Source organism: Patiria miniata, unplaced genomic scaffold, assembly GCF_015706575.1.
Source record: "Patiria miniata isolate m_02_andy unplaced genomic scaffold, ASM1570657v1 HiC_scaffold_5, whole genome shotgun sequence".
Lineage (NCBI taxonomy): Eukaryota > Metazoa > Echinodermata > Asteroidea > Valvatida > Asterinidae > Patiria > Patiria miniata.
This window is the reverse complement of record NW_024037072.1, coordinates 25,398,690-25,415,386: the sequence shown is the minus strand read 5'-3', so window position 1 is coordinate 25,415,386 and position 16,697 is coordinate 25,398,690. Positions and strand designations below refer to the sequence as shown.

Sequence of the window (16,697 nt, the reverse complement as noted above, 5' to 3'; positions counted from 1 at the left end):
TTAAATACACTCGATATTTTCACTGGCATTGAGAAAGTACATTTATATCAATACAATCTGTTTATGTAAGTCTTGTAGAATTGTCATAAAAACTGATTATTCCTTCCGAAGTACGTGTAATGGTCTGATACAAGAAGCACGTGATCTTGGTGAAGTGTGTTCATAACTTGCAAGAAAAATCGTCATTGCAAATTTGTTGGAGTTTGCTTCTCATACTAAAGTTTGAAGAAATGATTCACACATTCTGAATGCTTGTCCACCAAGAAGGCGAAGGTTTTTGTCGGATTTCCGTGTTTCCTGAAAATTTTGAGTTTTTGTGTTCTTGTTTTTCGGGTCTAGAGTACAGTATAATGACAATGCACATGCACGACTCAGGATCGTTAGCTTTCTGTGAATTTTTTCTTTCGTTTGAAGCAACAAAATTGCTCAAAAACTTTAAGAAGGGTGCATAACAACAAAACAACAAAAATATTCAGCTCAGTGGATACTATACAGTTTTGGGGTGTCGTAACTGGATTCCGTTGCCAATGCACATGTCAGAAAATTGGGCCCGTGTGCACATTTTCTTAAAGCCCGAGTCCATCATTTGCAGCTATCCAAAAAAGTAACCGGCGTAATTATTGTTGAAAAACAAACTGGTTGAAAGATAGTAAGGGGACTAAACTCCCTGTAAAATTATCCTTTCTGGCAAGCTCTCATTTTGAAGAAATCAACGAAAGAAGGCATTTCCAACGGTGCTTCTTAAGAAGCACCGTAGGAAAATTTAAATTAGCTGTTCGTTTTGTTATTCGGCGCAGCGCGCACAAGCATTCGAACGACGCACAGGCGCGCGCGGTTGCTGTAATTCGTTGGATCAGTGCGCAACATCGCGTATAGCTGCAATTCAAAACAATTCGAAACATGATTTAGCAACTTTTGATTTTAAATTGAGATCCTAGAATGCTGTTTTTCTCGGAATATGAAGCTGAAGCTGGGCTGAAACTTCATCAAGTAAGTTGTTCAGTATCCTTCATTAGATTTTGAACACTTTTGTTGCTTCAAACCAACAAAATGCACTAATTACAAATGATGGACTATAGCTTTAAACCGCCTTCAATTATTGTTTTCTTGCGAATGCCAATCCTAACTTGACTTGAGCAAGGATTTTCTCATTAAATTGTCTGGTATACATTTCCGAGCAATTGCCGGCAATTGCAAACACTCCTACTGCCTTGAAGGGCAAGGATGATAGAATGGTGGATTACGCCATGGAGATTTACGCAGACCACAGCTTCACAAATCTCACAAGTGCATTGGCTCCAAAACTGGAACTTCTCACTTATCATTCCAAAACTGACACAGACTCTCCGAGGAGCTAACCCCCCCTGGAGCAACCAGCCCACCCCTATCAATGTCCCACCAGTCTAACTATCCTATATTATAGCCCTAGCTTCACAATATCAAGCACTCCCAGAATGAGCTGTTGATAATTGGCAGTGGGGATCACTTTCCAAAATAGTCTCCAGCCCAGCTAAAAATGAGCAGGTATAACACAAGGACTTATCTGGGTGCCTGCAGGCAGTACTTGGTGTAACAAGTACCTGCCTTGTAGGATTAAGTGAGAAGTCACCAGGACAAAGAATACTATGAGTGTTTTGACATGTCCGACTCTGTGTAATAGGTCTTTTGCAAAAGTGAAGTAATCTTATTTTATCTTCGGTGTGTGCCCCCCAGCAAGAGGTCAGTGAACCAATGCCCTCACAGCCTTTGATGAGGGCTGGCCTTTAGAAGATTTGACTAGCGCCTTCGGATGGCTGCAATGACATTTTGGCAGGCAAGTGACCAATGAATGAATGTGCAATCTTTCTTTTTTTTCCCAAGTGCTTTCCAGACTTTGCACCTTGATCAATTTGCCTGTAATATTTTGTTTTTGTTTCAATCTTACTTTTTCATCACAATAAGTAATCTTTTAAAGTTGAATTTACTAGAAGTGATGCGGTATCACTTGATATTGTTGAATTTCGTTTTACTGGGATAATGACACTTGTGACTCAAGACTCAAACTACAATTGAAACTTACTCAAGGTTTAGGAGCCAGGTCTGAGATCTTCTGAGCACAGACAAAATTCAGTGTATTTTAAAAATAATTTCAGCCAAAAAATTTCACCAGCCAAAATATAATGTATTTTATATTTATAACTGACATGCAGTTCCTTGTCATTTGATTGGTGGAATGCACATCACAAGACATTCATTATTGCTCCCATTCATGCCAGGGCTCAAAAAGTCCCATGGTGAATAGGATTTACTTTTCAACAGTTAGGATCATCCTCTTTCCATGGCCAATATAACGGAACAGTGTCCAAATGCATGCTGGTGTGAGCGTTGAGCGTTGCGCGTATTGTTCAAAAGAGCCAGTAGGCTACAGAGTTGGGTTCAAACATTTCGTGAAGGGGTGGTTTGGAAGAGAGAAATACATTTCCCACCAGTTTTGTATTGAAAATAGACGTTCGTTTTAACTGTAAATCAAATGACAAGGATCTACATGTCAGTTATAAAAAACAAATATTGAGTGGCTTTAAATTGTGAAATGGGAAGCATATAATAATAATCGCTCGGTAAAATCTGGACTTTTCTATTTCACCTGGCTTCGTCTCGTGAAATAAAAAAGTCCAGATTTTACCTTGCGATAATAGTCTTCCCATTTTACTCTGAGCCACTCAATATTCCTCCTGACTGATATATGGCTATTACATTTTGTTTGCCCTGTTGATAAAATAGCAGCACAATCTGCTCTGTTGCTCTATGATGAGGCTTGACAACCTTGAGACAAAGACAGGGAAAATACAGACAGAAAATATAAAGTGGCCTTAACAAGTAGTTTGTCGAGATTTGTCCAGAAAATCCATGTCTCAGACTTGGTATGAAACGACGCCAATGTTTTCACACTTGGAGAAATCTAGTGAACTTCACTTTGAATCTAATGTCAGGCAGTAACCATTCCCCTTGCATCATGTTGCTGGCTTAACTCACACCTGACATTGCGGTCGAGCAAAACATAATCCCAAACACTTTGGATGGTAATTTTACACCTCAAGGTTTTCATCAAGCCACTTCAATAAGACCTGAAGAAGAAAAAAATCTGGCACTTTTAGGGCCAATTTCCGTGATGTGATTATGATCAACCCTAAGTGGTGCAGACCTTTATCCATCAGCTCATAACAACTGCTTGTACCGTTCTTGCTTTAATGACTTTTCTTTTAATGCCCCAATGATGATCGGGTATTCAGACAATACTCCAGGACTACAGGGGACTTGAGGGGGCTTGGGGGACCTAGGGGCAAGGCAGGGCTGAAGGAGATTTACTACAGTGACTGGCAGTCTGGAGTTCTTTGATTAGCTTACCATACGGTGCAGTTTTTTTTATTGGCAACTTCAAAGTGAACAAACAAACAAGGTAAGGGCTGGCTAAGGTCAGCGACAAAAATCCGGGTATTGAAAAAGTACGTGTACTACTTTTGTGAACACAATTTTAAATTAGGAGAGATTTTGACGATGTAAATTACATGTGAATGTGATCTGCATGTTTGATGTTTAAAGAGAAGATACAACATTTGCAAACATCACAAAACGAAATGATCAAATGATCACAAAATACCATACTATTACTGGATTGTTAGGGAATGACAGTCTAAAGCATCCTGAAAATCATGGCTCCTGGTGTGCTGACATTTTCAAGAAAAATTGCATTTTTCCAACGCTGGTCGGCCGACCAGCGTTGGAGAAAACTGGCTTTTTTCAAAAACTGCTCCTAATTTTTCATAATTAGTTATTCCGCATTTTCTTTGCAATTGATCACACACCTGTGAAGGAGTACAAGCCTGCTAGACTGATTCTCTGACCTTACAATTCCCCAAAGTCTATAAATTTCTCTGTTTCATCTTAAGTGAGGTCAGGGAACCAGACTACAAGAACAGATTGGTTTTCTTGGTTTTTCCAGCATCTACAAGCCAAAAACATGAAACAAGTCAGTTCAACAATATTTGCTGTATACTAACCCTCCAAATCCATTTATTTCTGAAAATTGCAGCAAAAGCAAATGTTGTACATGTACATTCCCTTTAAATTGCATGCATCTCTCGCATCCTTATGGCACTTTTCAACAAACAGATATCATAGGTCGCAAAAACTGGTAGTCACCGAAAGTCTGCCAATTCCAATGAGCGTGTAACTGGTAATCCTGCGATTCCAGTTTATACAACGCTCCACAATGTCACCGGATCCCTCGGCTTATCCCCTGGATAGGGCCTTTCATTTTTTTTCCCTCTATTTGTGTCCAGAATTGTTTCGCAAATCCCCGCGATTTGTTCCCCCGGTAATCGGGTCAGAATACCGACACCTGCTGACTCCATTGATACTTGGCAAAGGCTTTGGGCGATTGTTGTTAATGTACTGATGACAACCGGTGGTGCTTAAAATCGTATTCACCTACCCACGGGATGAACTAAATTGGGAGGGTTGCGTCATACAATAGCACATAGCTTGGGGGGGGGGGATTTGGAATGTTCCAAGACTTTTTTTGGTTGGGAGGGGTATTAGTTTATTTTAAATTCCGGGATTTATTTGTACATGTATGGCTCTGTGTTAAAGATCTTTTCACGGTCAGGACTTTTAGTGCAGTGTGAAACATGACGCGCAGTGCAACATGCTAAGAAATGTGTATACTCCACAACAGTGCTCTATAGTTATGGTGCCAGTAAGATTTTATCCAGGCTGAAAAGAGCTGTTTGAAGTCAAGGTCAATCCCAAGAAAAGTTTTTAAAAAAAATCAAGGCCTCAGAGGGTGTGTAAACATGGTCTTTTAAAGTTTTCTCTTTCAAAATTTGTGCAAATTGGTACTGTAAATTTATGAAAGATGCACTGTTGAAACTACTAGGCTTTTCTAGGAAAAGGTGAAACTGGGCCAAAATTTACTGAAAGTTTATGTCGAAAGCTGAAAATGGTCCTACATAAATTGCAAGATTATTTCAACAAACTAATCAAAAGAACGTTACTACTTGCCTTTTCTTGGTGTTTAGCCTTGCTTTGCTGGGTCATGTCGTGAGATATCTGCTTCTTCTCCTGAAGGCTCAGCGGTTGCTTCTGGGCAGCCCTGCCTCCCTCATCGCTACTCTGATTGGACGGAGACCTCAGCCCATTCTGTTGAAGAATGCTCTGAAAATGCTGGCTTCCCGCAGGATGGTATGGCTTCTGTTGTGATGGAGCTTGATGGGCACTGGTGGAATCCCTTCTCCATAAGGTTTCGCTGCCCCCATTCCTGAGTTCGTCGGCCCCTATGGGGTCTGCGCTAGTGTTCAAAGGGAGGTCTTGGCCACTGAGCTGATGTCTTAGTTGGATGGCACTGGCTGATTGGCTAAGAGAAGACTGGCTGGGGGTCCTGGATCCCCCAGCGTTGCTGTCCAAGACACTGTTGCTCTGGCTTTTAAGACCATCCCATGTATTCCCCCTGCTGTGATGGTGAGGCTGGTGAGGGTTGGTCAGGCTGCTGGCACTCCTCGACCCGTGAGCAGCCCTGGCCGCGCTGGTGAGATTTACGCTTGCTTGGTGGTGAGGACCAGCAGGGGTTGGGCTGATCCCACCGCTGCCACCGCTATTGTAATGCTGCAGGTATTGTTGGGTAACTACGTTCTGATTTTGACTGCTGGAAGCCGAGTACTGCCTGACGGCCTGGCGGCGGGCAAGACGCTGAAGGGCTTCTTGGATGGCTTGCTGGCTGCTCTCGGAGAAGAGCCTTGCCGCTGTAAAAAAAACCCAAATAAATACAAACTATGACATTACTGGCTCCAGAACCAATGATGCCATTTCAGGAAATATCAGTCCCAGGAACAACAAACTACATGCAGCATTAATAAAGTACAATGTAATATAAATAAAACAGCTATTTTCAGTTTGAAAAAAATGCACGGGGTCAGATGGGGGTAAATACCAGATATTATGCAACCTCGATCCAAAGATCAACTAGTGACCTTGGAAAGAATACTGAAAACTCGCTCCATTTTCTCTTTTTCCAGTCCACTAAAAGAAATCTTAACAATAAAATTGATATAGACAGAGATATTAATTTAGTCTACGAGCAAATCTTTAAAACAGCGTGTTTTTTTGGAGGAGTTTAGACCAGCATGACCTGCTCAAAATCTCCCAGGGAATTGTCGTGAATGATGGAGTGTAGGATTGGTCCTGACCAGTGGCATGGCTGACGGGCTGTTTGTGGTGCGTGTGACTCCCATCGGAATGTATCCGCTTGGTGATAATGGACTTTACTCATGCGGATTTGAACGGGTCCCTGTATAACAATCACCTTGTAATTTATTGTTTTTCAAATGACAGTGCAACAATTTGATGTGACTTGTGCACTTTGAGAAAGGGTTTATGGGGATTAGTTGTAAGTAATTCATTTAAGCATAGGGGTATTTTTTGGAACAGCTGTAGCAGATGTGAACGTGTAGTCACTCAAGGCAGTCCTCAATCACCTCCTAGAGAGGAGTTCAAACAATAACCACAACTTTTTCTCTGTTTTAAAGGGAAAATACAACATTTGCAAACATCAAAAAATAAAACTACCAAATCATTTTAAAATACCTTGCTGGACTGTTAGTGAATGACAAGTGTAAAGCATCCTGTAAAATCATGGCATCTGGTATACTGTCATTTTCAAGAAAAGTGGTATTTTTGTATCAATTTCCAACGCTGATCGGCCGATCAGCATTGGAAAAAACTGGGTTTTTTTCAAATACTGGCCCCAATTGACCATCGCACTTGTTTGCAATCGATTACACACCTATGAACGGGTACAAGCCAGCTAGACTGGTTCCCTGACCTTACAATTCCCCAATGTATGTAAACTGCTCTGTTTCTTCTTAAATGGAGTCAGGGAACCAGACCACAGGAAAATGATTGTTTTTCTTGGTTTTTATAGCATTTTTGAACCCAAAACCTCAAAAAAGTCAGTGTAACTATATTTGCTATATATTTCCAACCCCCCAATTCCATCCATTTCTGAAAATTACAGCAAAAGCAAATGATGTATATTCCCTTTAAATGAAAATTGCCAACCTAAAGGAACAATGCCATTGTAAGTCACTTCATATTACTGAAAACATGTCAGCAGGAGACGTTGGGGTGAAAATGTTGGGTTTCCAGGCAGTCAAGGTCTGTCAAGGCAGTATCCAGAAGGACAAATAAATATGACTTTGTTCCACTGATGTATTCATAAATACCTAAGGCAGTTTACCGATTCCTTCGGCTGGGGTAAATATCAGCATCCAGACTCCAACCGGTCTTAAATAGGGTGTTTAAATCCTCCCAAGCACACACTTATTTCCTCATTAGTTGCAATCATGTCAATGCGAAATAATCTTGGAGGAGGGGGTGGTATCAACATGTAAGGCATTTTTGGGAACTCCTGTTTTTTAGCTCCAGCATTTTTGTAAGTCAAAGGAACACACGTCTCCCTTATTTTCTCTTCTTCAACATTTCCCATTTGCAAGAAAAAATCCCGGCAATGCTTTTTGTTTGTTCTATTTTGCTTTGTTTTATATTTCTGTGGTACTTTTACACAATTTGATCGGTGTGCTTTGTGTGCACAGAAGGCTGATAAAATCAATCGTTTCCAGGAAGTTCGGATCACTTTTGAAAAAAAAAAAAAAAAAATGTTCATAAAACTTTTACACAAGTCTGCAAATGACCACAATGTGGAAAGTTTCCTTCCACGTTATTGTCACCAAATGAGTCAGTGCATGTGGCAAGCCAAGAGATACTCTAAAATCATATCGGCGTTGAATGGGTGACACTGATGAGTCAGTGTTATTCTGGAGCCAAAACAAAAGAAGAGACAATGACGTCATGGGCATGTGATGACCAGACTGTCCTTGGCAAGTACCGACTGTCACGATGACGACGATGATGCAACGCTTTCGATCATTTCCTTATTTCAAAGGGGAAAGGAAAGTGTTTTACATCACAGAGGCCAGATAATGAAACCTTGCACAATTAGGAAACGTATGCTAAACAAAATCAAGGCTATCACTAGCAGGTTTGTTTGTAGCAGTCAAGTGGTCCAGGAAAACAATTATCAATATTAGCTGGCCTAACCTTTCGGACTTAAGCAAGACCTTTTTCAAAGGCAGACGACAGTGGTACAGAATCAAACATGTAGGGGCCACACAAGCATGCAACACAGTTAATAATAATAATAATAATAATAATAATAAAGTATTTACACAGCGCTTTTACAAGATAGATCACAGCGCTGTACAAGAGAGGACTAGGATGTTATGAATAAGTAACTTTTAAGACGTTTCTTGAAAATGGTGAGAGACTGAGAGATGGGGCATCCCTGATGTTGATGGGAATAGTGTTCCATAGTTTGGGGCCTGCTATTGAAAAAGATTTGTCCCCAGTTATGAATGATTCCAAATTATGGATGGAACACGGTTTCAGCTCAAACACATGTATCATCACAATATTGTATGACAAGTTGTTGCATATGGTGGCCCATTGGTGTTTGAGTAAATGAAGCTGCTGATTGGCACATCTTCTAATCCTGATACATTTTACACCCCAGGAACACTTTCTTTGTCTTGCTGTCTTCAGGATGTATGTTATACATGTTCACATCGTTTGCACATGTGTACGTGTTCATCTTTTCAAACAGTGGACGAAAAATACCAGAGAACAAAAAAGAACATTATCGTCCACGATTCCCAGCATACCAGTACGGCCACGATTGAAGTCGTGTACAAAACCTATGGGAGTCTTCCTAAAAAGTTACTAAAAAGAGTACAAACAAAAGAGGGACAAAAGAAGGACGTCCGCGATCGACGGTGAACACACGTTTGTGTGTACGTGTTCTACATAACCCCTCAAGGACCAAAACACAAAGGGAGAACAACAGATCCTTTCAGTCCTCAGGAGTTGGGTCTTTTGTTGGAGACGGCCCTCTGTAGTAAGTTTGCGTGCTTAGTCCATGGGAGAGTGTTAAATTAGTATTACAGGGACAAAGGGAAACACAAAGCATTGTCCTCGAGAGTATAGTAAAACAAGAGTATGTGAGTGGCACTTAGTGTCTGTGGCCAATTTTTTAAACTGCGTATGCACGTACTCTGTAGCATCTTTCCATGCAGGGACACACTGAAGTGTCTATCATGTCACTACTGAGACCGTAGTTATACAGGAAGTAAAATGATTACAGCAGTTTCTGTATTCAGAATTGCAAAATTTTGTAAAATGTATTTTGAATCAACCCCACATATTTTTTTAAAATATTTTTGAAAGGGCTCTTTGCTCACACCCTGCACAAAATGTATGTATTTATTCCCAGCAAAATACTCTGCCAACAAAAACAATGACAGGTTTTGCTCCCTCAAGTACAGATGGGACAAATCCAAGAACGAGACCATCTGGGGACACTACAGTAGTAAACCATCAGGAAACTGCAAATCAAACCAAAATGGGCCAGAAACAACCACAAAACCATGAAGAATAGTCTCTCCTCCCAACAGAAACAGGACCAATTCTTCAACTTCCTAATATGAAGTACAAGGATACAGAAAAGAGATTCTAGAGGAAGGGGGGGGGGGGCGGTTGAAACAGGACCAAATATCTTGAGCTGAAGTCCAAACAAGGGAAATTTATGATCTCTGCCTAAAGACCTTGGCTACTAGTTGTCAAAATTACTGAAATATATTGCGGTCAAAATATGGACTGGACACGGACTGGACAAAAAGGGGTAATGTACTTTGTGTGTAAATGGACCAAATTGAGCCCACGAGATGGAGAGGGGTAGTGAGGGCCAAAGAGTGGGTGGGTTTTTGGGCTGGAAGCAGGTGTAATTTCTATCTAATGGAAGGACGGGGGCAAAAGCTACAGAACAAATCTGGGAGCACCGTAGCTTGGGTAAGGTGCTTCTGTGTTCCTCCGACAATTATCCAATAATTTTCCAGAAGGTCGCGAGGTTCAAATTCATGCTCCAGTCAATTTGTTTGTTCAACCTTGTATTCAATAATATGGAACTGAGTCAGTTTTCCTTTGTGGTTAAAGCTGCATCCGAATTACTTGTAACTATGACTGGCAGTAACACACAAGTCTATGGGTAGTCAATCTGTGAATTTGGCACATGTGTTACGACTGGACTAAACCTATTAATTAGAAATTACTCATATTAATTTCAGGGGTATATTAGAAAATTTACAAAAACAAACCCCATGCTCTTTTGTCACGAAATTTCTTATTGGCAGAGTTGCTGAATTTTTTTTTTTTTAACAATGTTCATTTCACTGAAGTTCAAACAGGTTTTAGCTGTAAGTCAAAACAGAGATTGGAACCCCAAGCCTCTAAGCACCACAGCAGTGTATTGGAAGCACTGTCCACAGCACCATCCTGAAAGCAGCCAGCTGGATACCAGAGCAATTTATGGTACATTTTAGGCACAACACAAAAACGCAACTTACAAAAAACAATGCCACAAAAAGCGTACATCAGTAAGTAGCAATCGTCCACTCCTTACTTCTTATCTGAGTTTCTGTATGTCCAAGAATATTCATGTCTTTCGTCTGCCGAGATAATATCCCTCTCATACTTTGCTTTCTCCCCAGTTATACACATCTGAATTGAACTAAACTTTGTAGATCTTTTAAATCTTGGATCAAAGTCCTGTCATGATCTTGATCAGACTTGTCGAGATAAAGGTCTCCACCGATGTCGGTACCGTTTATCGGCAGATCGGTGATTCACCCACCCCAATGTTTTAAGGTCAATTGTTCCCTAGATGGAGTGATTCAGGAAGGATAAGGGTTGTGGGTACAGGGTGTATGTCTGCAAAGCCAGCGCGTCCCAGCTTCTGGGAGTTCCGCTACAAGAGCCGAATGACGTGGAAAAGCCGCGTCTGGACTCTGGGCTCCCCAAATGACGTCACAAGTGACGCTATGGTTCACCGGATGGGCGAATTGATGGGTATGGCATTGCCAAACCGTTTGACTGTCTCACCCAAAAAGACTTAACTGGAGGAGGGGTGACACAAGGTGGGGCAGGAATGCCACATTTCAGGGGGGAAATCCTGCTGTCGTGGCGCTTGGCCATCAAAAATGCAAAAACCCTGGAAGAGTAAAACTGAAGAAACAAAAAAAGTGATATAAATACACCACTGACACTGTCTACAAAAGAAAGTCTGATATTTTAACTGGCATTTCGAGCGGATAAACGCACTTGGTTAACTTTCCCTTCCTGCTGAAAGACATGTTTCAGTAGATGCAAAGTCAGACACAAAGAAATACCTGCATCCACTGTCAATTACTTCTCCAGCATCATTTTCCATTTGGAAATACAATTGAACGAATTGAAATGGAAGAATTTATATCAAAAGTGGACCTTTTTCCACTTTCTTTCATCAATATCTTAAAAGCAATGATGCATATAAATGGAATTATAGATATGACATAGATGCTGTGTAATAATATGCACTTGAGTTCTTTATGGGCCTCTGAAATAAAAAATTAACCTTTCAATACGCATTTACATGTAGGTTTGAGCTCAAATTTGAGGCAAAGAGCGTACATGAAATTTGCAATAATTCCCTCAGCTTGTTCTGAACTTGGCTCCAACAAGAACGTTTTAAATACTCCTCACACCATTTGTGATTACAGTAAGATTTCTGACTCAAAACAAACTTACTGATTTTTTTTTTCTTTAGACCAAAGGTCTCCCCGTGGAAGGTTAAAAATCAACAGTTTGCAAGATCTGACGGACATAAAAATGGCCTCCATCTGTTAACATGGTCGATGACTTCTCAGGCATTGCTGAATTTTTGGAACCATTGGACACCAAATTTGCTTATTATGCATTTATCGATGTAAAAAAAAAAAAATACTTTTAATGTTTACAAATGGAATGAGAGCTGCCAAACTAACGTGTGAATCTTCCCACCCTGTTGAGGTCAAAATACGTGTGTGGCAACAGTGAACCAAAACTGGCCTTATTTTTCCACTCTCTGGCACTTTTTTGGTGTGTTTCCAAGTCTAGGACCCAACCGATGACGAGGAGGAATTCCCAGCTGATGTTCCCAGATGGCAGGGCGATCTACGAATTGCCCAGAGCCTCAGTCCCACTGCATCTGGCTGGGTGAAAGGTGATGGACTCGATCCCTGACTGGCCCAGACGTCTCAATTTCTCCCCCAGATCAAGAAGCAATGGAGGTGTACCTCGTTGAGACACCATCGTCATCGGTCAACTTCTTCTTCCCTTTCCAATTTTTTTTCCTTTTCACCTTTGTGGAAATGCCAAGCCAAGGCTTTGACATTGGGGCAACCGTCTTGTCTGGAAACGACATCATCATCGTGAATTTACGGTGCGGAGTGGAATTCTTTCCTTTTGGGCCCTGTGTGCATGTGTGTCGATGATGAGGGTAGAATAAGCATGGAGATAATGTACCGGAATCGCAGCTGACGCACTCGAGTCATTTGCTGGACAAGGTTATTACTCCAAATGACTTTTACAACCTGCCTCTTTAAGATTTTTGGGGGGCATCTCCAGGGATAATTGACATGGGGAATTGGAAGTAGGGAGGCCAAGTTGGAATTGGCTGTAGAGCTGGAGACGAGATAACTGGTCTAGTATCTCACCTGGTCTAGTAATAGTATCTCACTGTGGTGAAGTGCTGGGCAATTACTGCCTTATCACTTTGCAGTTCAGAAGATCTGAGAACCACATTGGTAAATGGAATAACAGTACGCTGGTCTTACCGGTATGTGGAAATGCTTGCCATCTTACCACATGGAAAGTTCACTCTGAATTTTACAAGGCCATAGTTTACACAAAACTGTAGAATTGTTCAAAATGCTCATGAGGAAATGTGGCGTTACAGAGATAAATGTAGGTTGCTCCCCCCCCCAGCTTATCAGGCAATATGTGAGGCATTCTGGAAAAATGAGATGGAACTGGGCACATGCCACAGTGGAGAAAAATCCCCCCCCCCCACATTTCCATCACGTACATTGTAATAACCACTTACGATTGGTTACAGTAGGACAACAAATGGGTGGATCAGAGACCTGACAAAAGGAAATGATGTGATGGTAACAGCAAAGAGGAATAAATGGAGATGGGCAGGATACCTGGCAAGAAAAGAGGATGAAAGATGGAGACAACTTACAGAATGGCAAGCACTACATGGCAAAGGGAAAAGAGGGAGACTTTGGTCTAGATGGAGAGACGAACTGGTGGTGGAAACAGGGACAACAGCCTGGAAGAGACGTACCGCGGACGAAGAGAAATGGCGTGATATGGGAGAGGCCTTTGCCCAGCAGTGGGACAATAAAGGCTGATGATGACGATGATGATAATAACCACTATAGCGTATTCTACAAACTTTTTAGCCATTCTGAAGCTATTAAATAAAGTGGGACAAGCTTTACTTGGCTTGCAAATGTTGCCTTTTTTCTTGACCACAGGATTTTTGTGTGTGCTTGAGCTTGTATGCAGTTGTGGACTTTCTACTTTAAAACAAAGGCTCCTATGGGCCCAAAACTCCAAGAAATACACTCGTGGAATGGTTTCCTCATTTTGCTGTCCGCAGGCTGTGGCAACAGGTTTTCTCACCACAATGATTAACAACCCGTCCCTACCCATTTCCTACCATCTCCATTCCACTCAGGTTCCCGAATACCTCCAAATTTAGTCTTAGCACGCAACCAACCAATAAATTCCTTCGATTTCATTTGTCCCCCCATTTTTTTTTTCAGATCAACAAGTGAAATACTCCCTCAAGAGAATTGTGTGTAGCAAATGGGGACCTCCAGAGAGAGTTCTTAAAAAGGGGCTATTGGGACTCAGACCTGAGGTGGAAATGTTTAAGCGATTTAACAGGACTCCTGAGTTTGTTTCTCCAATTTTTACAACATTTTATGTGTGTGGTTTTAGTAATGTGGTGTATGTGTCGAGCTTACCAAGAAACTGAACTCCAAAACTGTTTTAATTTTTTTTTTAAAGGGACTGCATCACCAGTGTTAAGGTGACTTTTACACTGAGTTATTAAGCCTCCTCAAAACTGTTGCCCTTTTTTGGTACCAAGTCTGGAGACCTGATTTCATCAATAAATAAAGACACACTTCTTGTTATTTTTTGGGTTGCTGGTGTCCATAGGATTCTTAACCCATAAATATCCCATGATGCATCATGTATGCCTTAAGGTTGTGGGCCAATAATTGGGCACAAGATTGCATACAGATACAAACTCATGATTTCTATGCCATTTTATTAAATGGAGAGTTACGGCCTGTGGGTTTGTACCAAGGGTTCAAGGTCTAAACCAATTTTTGAGCCGGTATTTCTACATTCTAAGACATGTGGGATGAAATTGGACCAGAAAGTCTCTCCTTTCCAGCAGTGATAAGAGGAGTCATTTTTCAAAATGATGCTTGGTTTCACGAATACTTTTACAGGTGATCATCTTGGAAGGAAAACTCACCCCAAGGCATTAGTTAACACCCCACCAACCCACTCCTCCTCAAAAAAAAATGCAACAGAAAGTGTAAAGGTAAACACCTTGTTCAGAGAAATCAGAGTATTTTTTTCAAGCAGTGCACAGGATCAATGTGCAATGGGAAGTACATGTACATGTGCACAGCATACACAATGTTCCTTTGGTTACATTACAACACGAGCCTGCATGTATGTGTCTAGCTGCAGGGCCTGATTTGGCGGGAAACTGTCACTACATTAAGACCTGAGCGATCAAACATCATCAAGGCTCTAGGGGTTAATCCAGGGCAGGCATCCAAGGGGAGGGGATGACTGAAGACTAGGGAAGAAAAGACAAATGACGTCAACTCTCTAGGAAACAGGAAGTTCGGTAAGTTGGGTCGGTAACCTTCCTCCCTCCCCCTAGAAACCGCAGACATCATTGCGCGCTGACACAAGAGCAACAGATTTGTGAAACTTAAAACCAGAGTCCATCATTTGCAGCTATCCAAAAAGTAACTGGCGTAATTATTGTTGAAAAACATACTTGGTTGAAAGATTGTAAGGGACTAAACTCCCTGTGAAATTATTCTTTCTGGCAAGCTGTCATTTTGAAGAAATCAACGAAAGAAGGCCTTTCCAACGGTGCGTCTTAGGAAGCACCATATAGGAAATTCAAATTAGTAGTTCGTTTTGTTATTCGGCAAAGCGCGTGCAAGCATTGGTACGACGCACACGCGCGCACGGTTGCTATCATTCGTCAGATCAGTGCGCGACATCGCGTAGCTGCAATCGACTAGTGAGAACGTGTCTCGGACGCTGGATTCAGGCCCAATTCAAAACATGATTCAGCAACTTTTGATTTGAAATTGAGATCCTAGAATGTTGTTTTTCTCGAAAAAAGGAAGCTGAAGCTAAGCTGAAACTTCATCAGATTGGTTGTTCAGCATCGTTCTTCAGATATTGAGCACTTTTGTTGCTTCAAACGAACAAAATGCACAAATTACAATTGATGTACTGTATCTTTAAGATGTTTGTTCAGTTATAGCTCTTAATTGTGCACAAAGCAGAACGCGATTAATTAATACAAAATGCGAGTTTGTGACTGACTGAGAATTAATTTACTTGCATTAGGAGCAAGCTTTGAATACTGATGGCAGCCCCTTGATATCTTCAAGTGGGAGTACAATTTTAGGATCTTTAGTATCTGCAGTATTGATTGTGACTTCTTTTAAATATCTGTGAAATATTTCAACCACTTCATACGTTGCACCATTAGCCTTTCTGAAGTATGATGGAGTATGAAGTGGGTAAATTGACTAAAACAAAAGCGGGCAATATTGAAATTTTTTTTATCTGGGTTGCCCATTCAGTGGAATCCACTGGTCTAAAATAGGCCCAGTAAAGAGAAGACAATGTGAAGAAATTACAGTTTTAGATGTGAGAAGAAAACCCCAGAAGAATATTCTGAGGAAAACCCGAAGAAACAAGTAGGGACTGAAAACCTAATCCACATATAGGCCCAGGCAGGAATCGAACCCGGGTCAAAGCGGTGGAAGGCGAGGAAAGTAACCTGACTCCCATTAAACAACTTCGATAGGCTCCTACTTTTTACATTTGCTAACAATTTCAATACTTTTTGTAGAGTAAGCTTTCATTACTTTTTTTTTGCACCTCAACCAATTAATTTTTGCATCCTCTTCTATTAAAACACTCCAACCTCTCCTTATAATTTGGTAATATAGACAGCCATTGCATGTAATACAATATGTGAATTACGGAGGCGATTGACGCCCTTGGAATTACGCACTGTACATATTTAAGTATATTAGGCAACATTTTTCAGTTAAAAAAAAGAGAGAATTTTTCAAATTGTTGGTGAATAATTTGGGGGCTCCTGCCTCGAACAAGAAGAAGATTGATTGCCAGTAAACATTGGACTCCATACAAATTCCTCACATACAATTATCATTATAGACTTGCACAATAATAGAAAAAGCCGGGAAAAATGTGAACACTGCAGACGAACCACTCAAGCAGCGATAAACTTAATAGTCAGGTGGCTTAGATCTAATTTTCGTCAAGATCGTGACCGTCTGGTCCAAAGCACCAAACTTGGCAAATAGATTCTTATAGACCTAGAGAAGATATTTAGAAGGGGTGACACCGGGAATTTTTTTGGGAAGGGTGCCTAATTTGCATAAATC

At 41.0% G+C, this 16,697-nt stretch overlaps 1 protein-coding gene across 1 annotated transcript in view; it reads right to left on the bottom strand.

Annotated features, from left to right (window-relative positions):
- Positions 1-16,697, bottom strand: part of LOC119740622 (tubulin polyglutamylase TTLL5-like) — a 98,447-nt gene that overhangs the window by 12,095 nt on the left and 69,655 nt on the right. Inside the window, 1 exon segment of the mRNA XM_038215983.1 lies at positions 5,041-5,777. Coding sequence (XP_038071911.1) covers positions 5,041-5,777 — 737 coding nt within the window.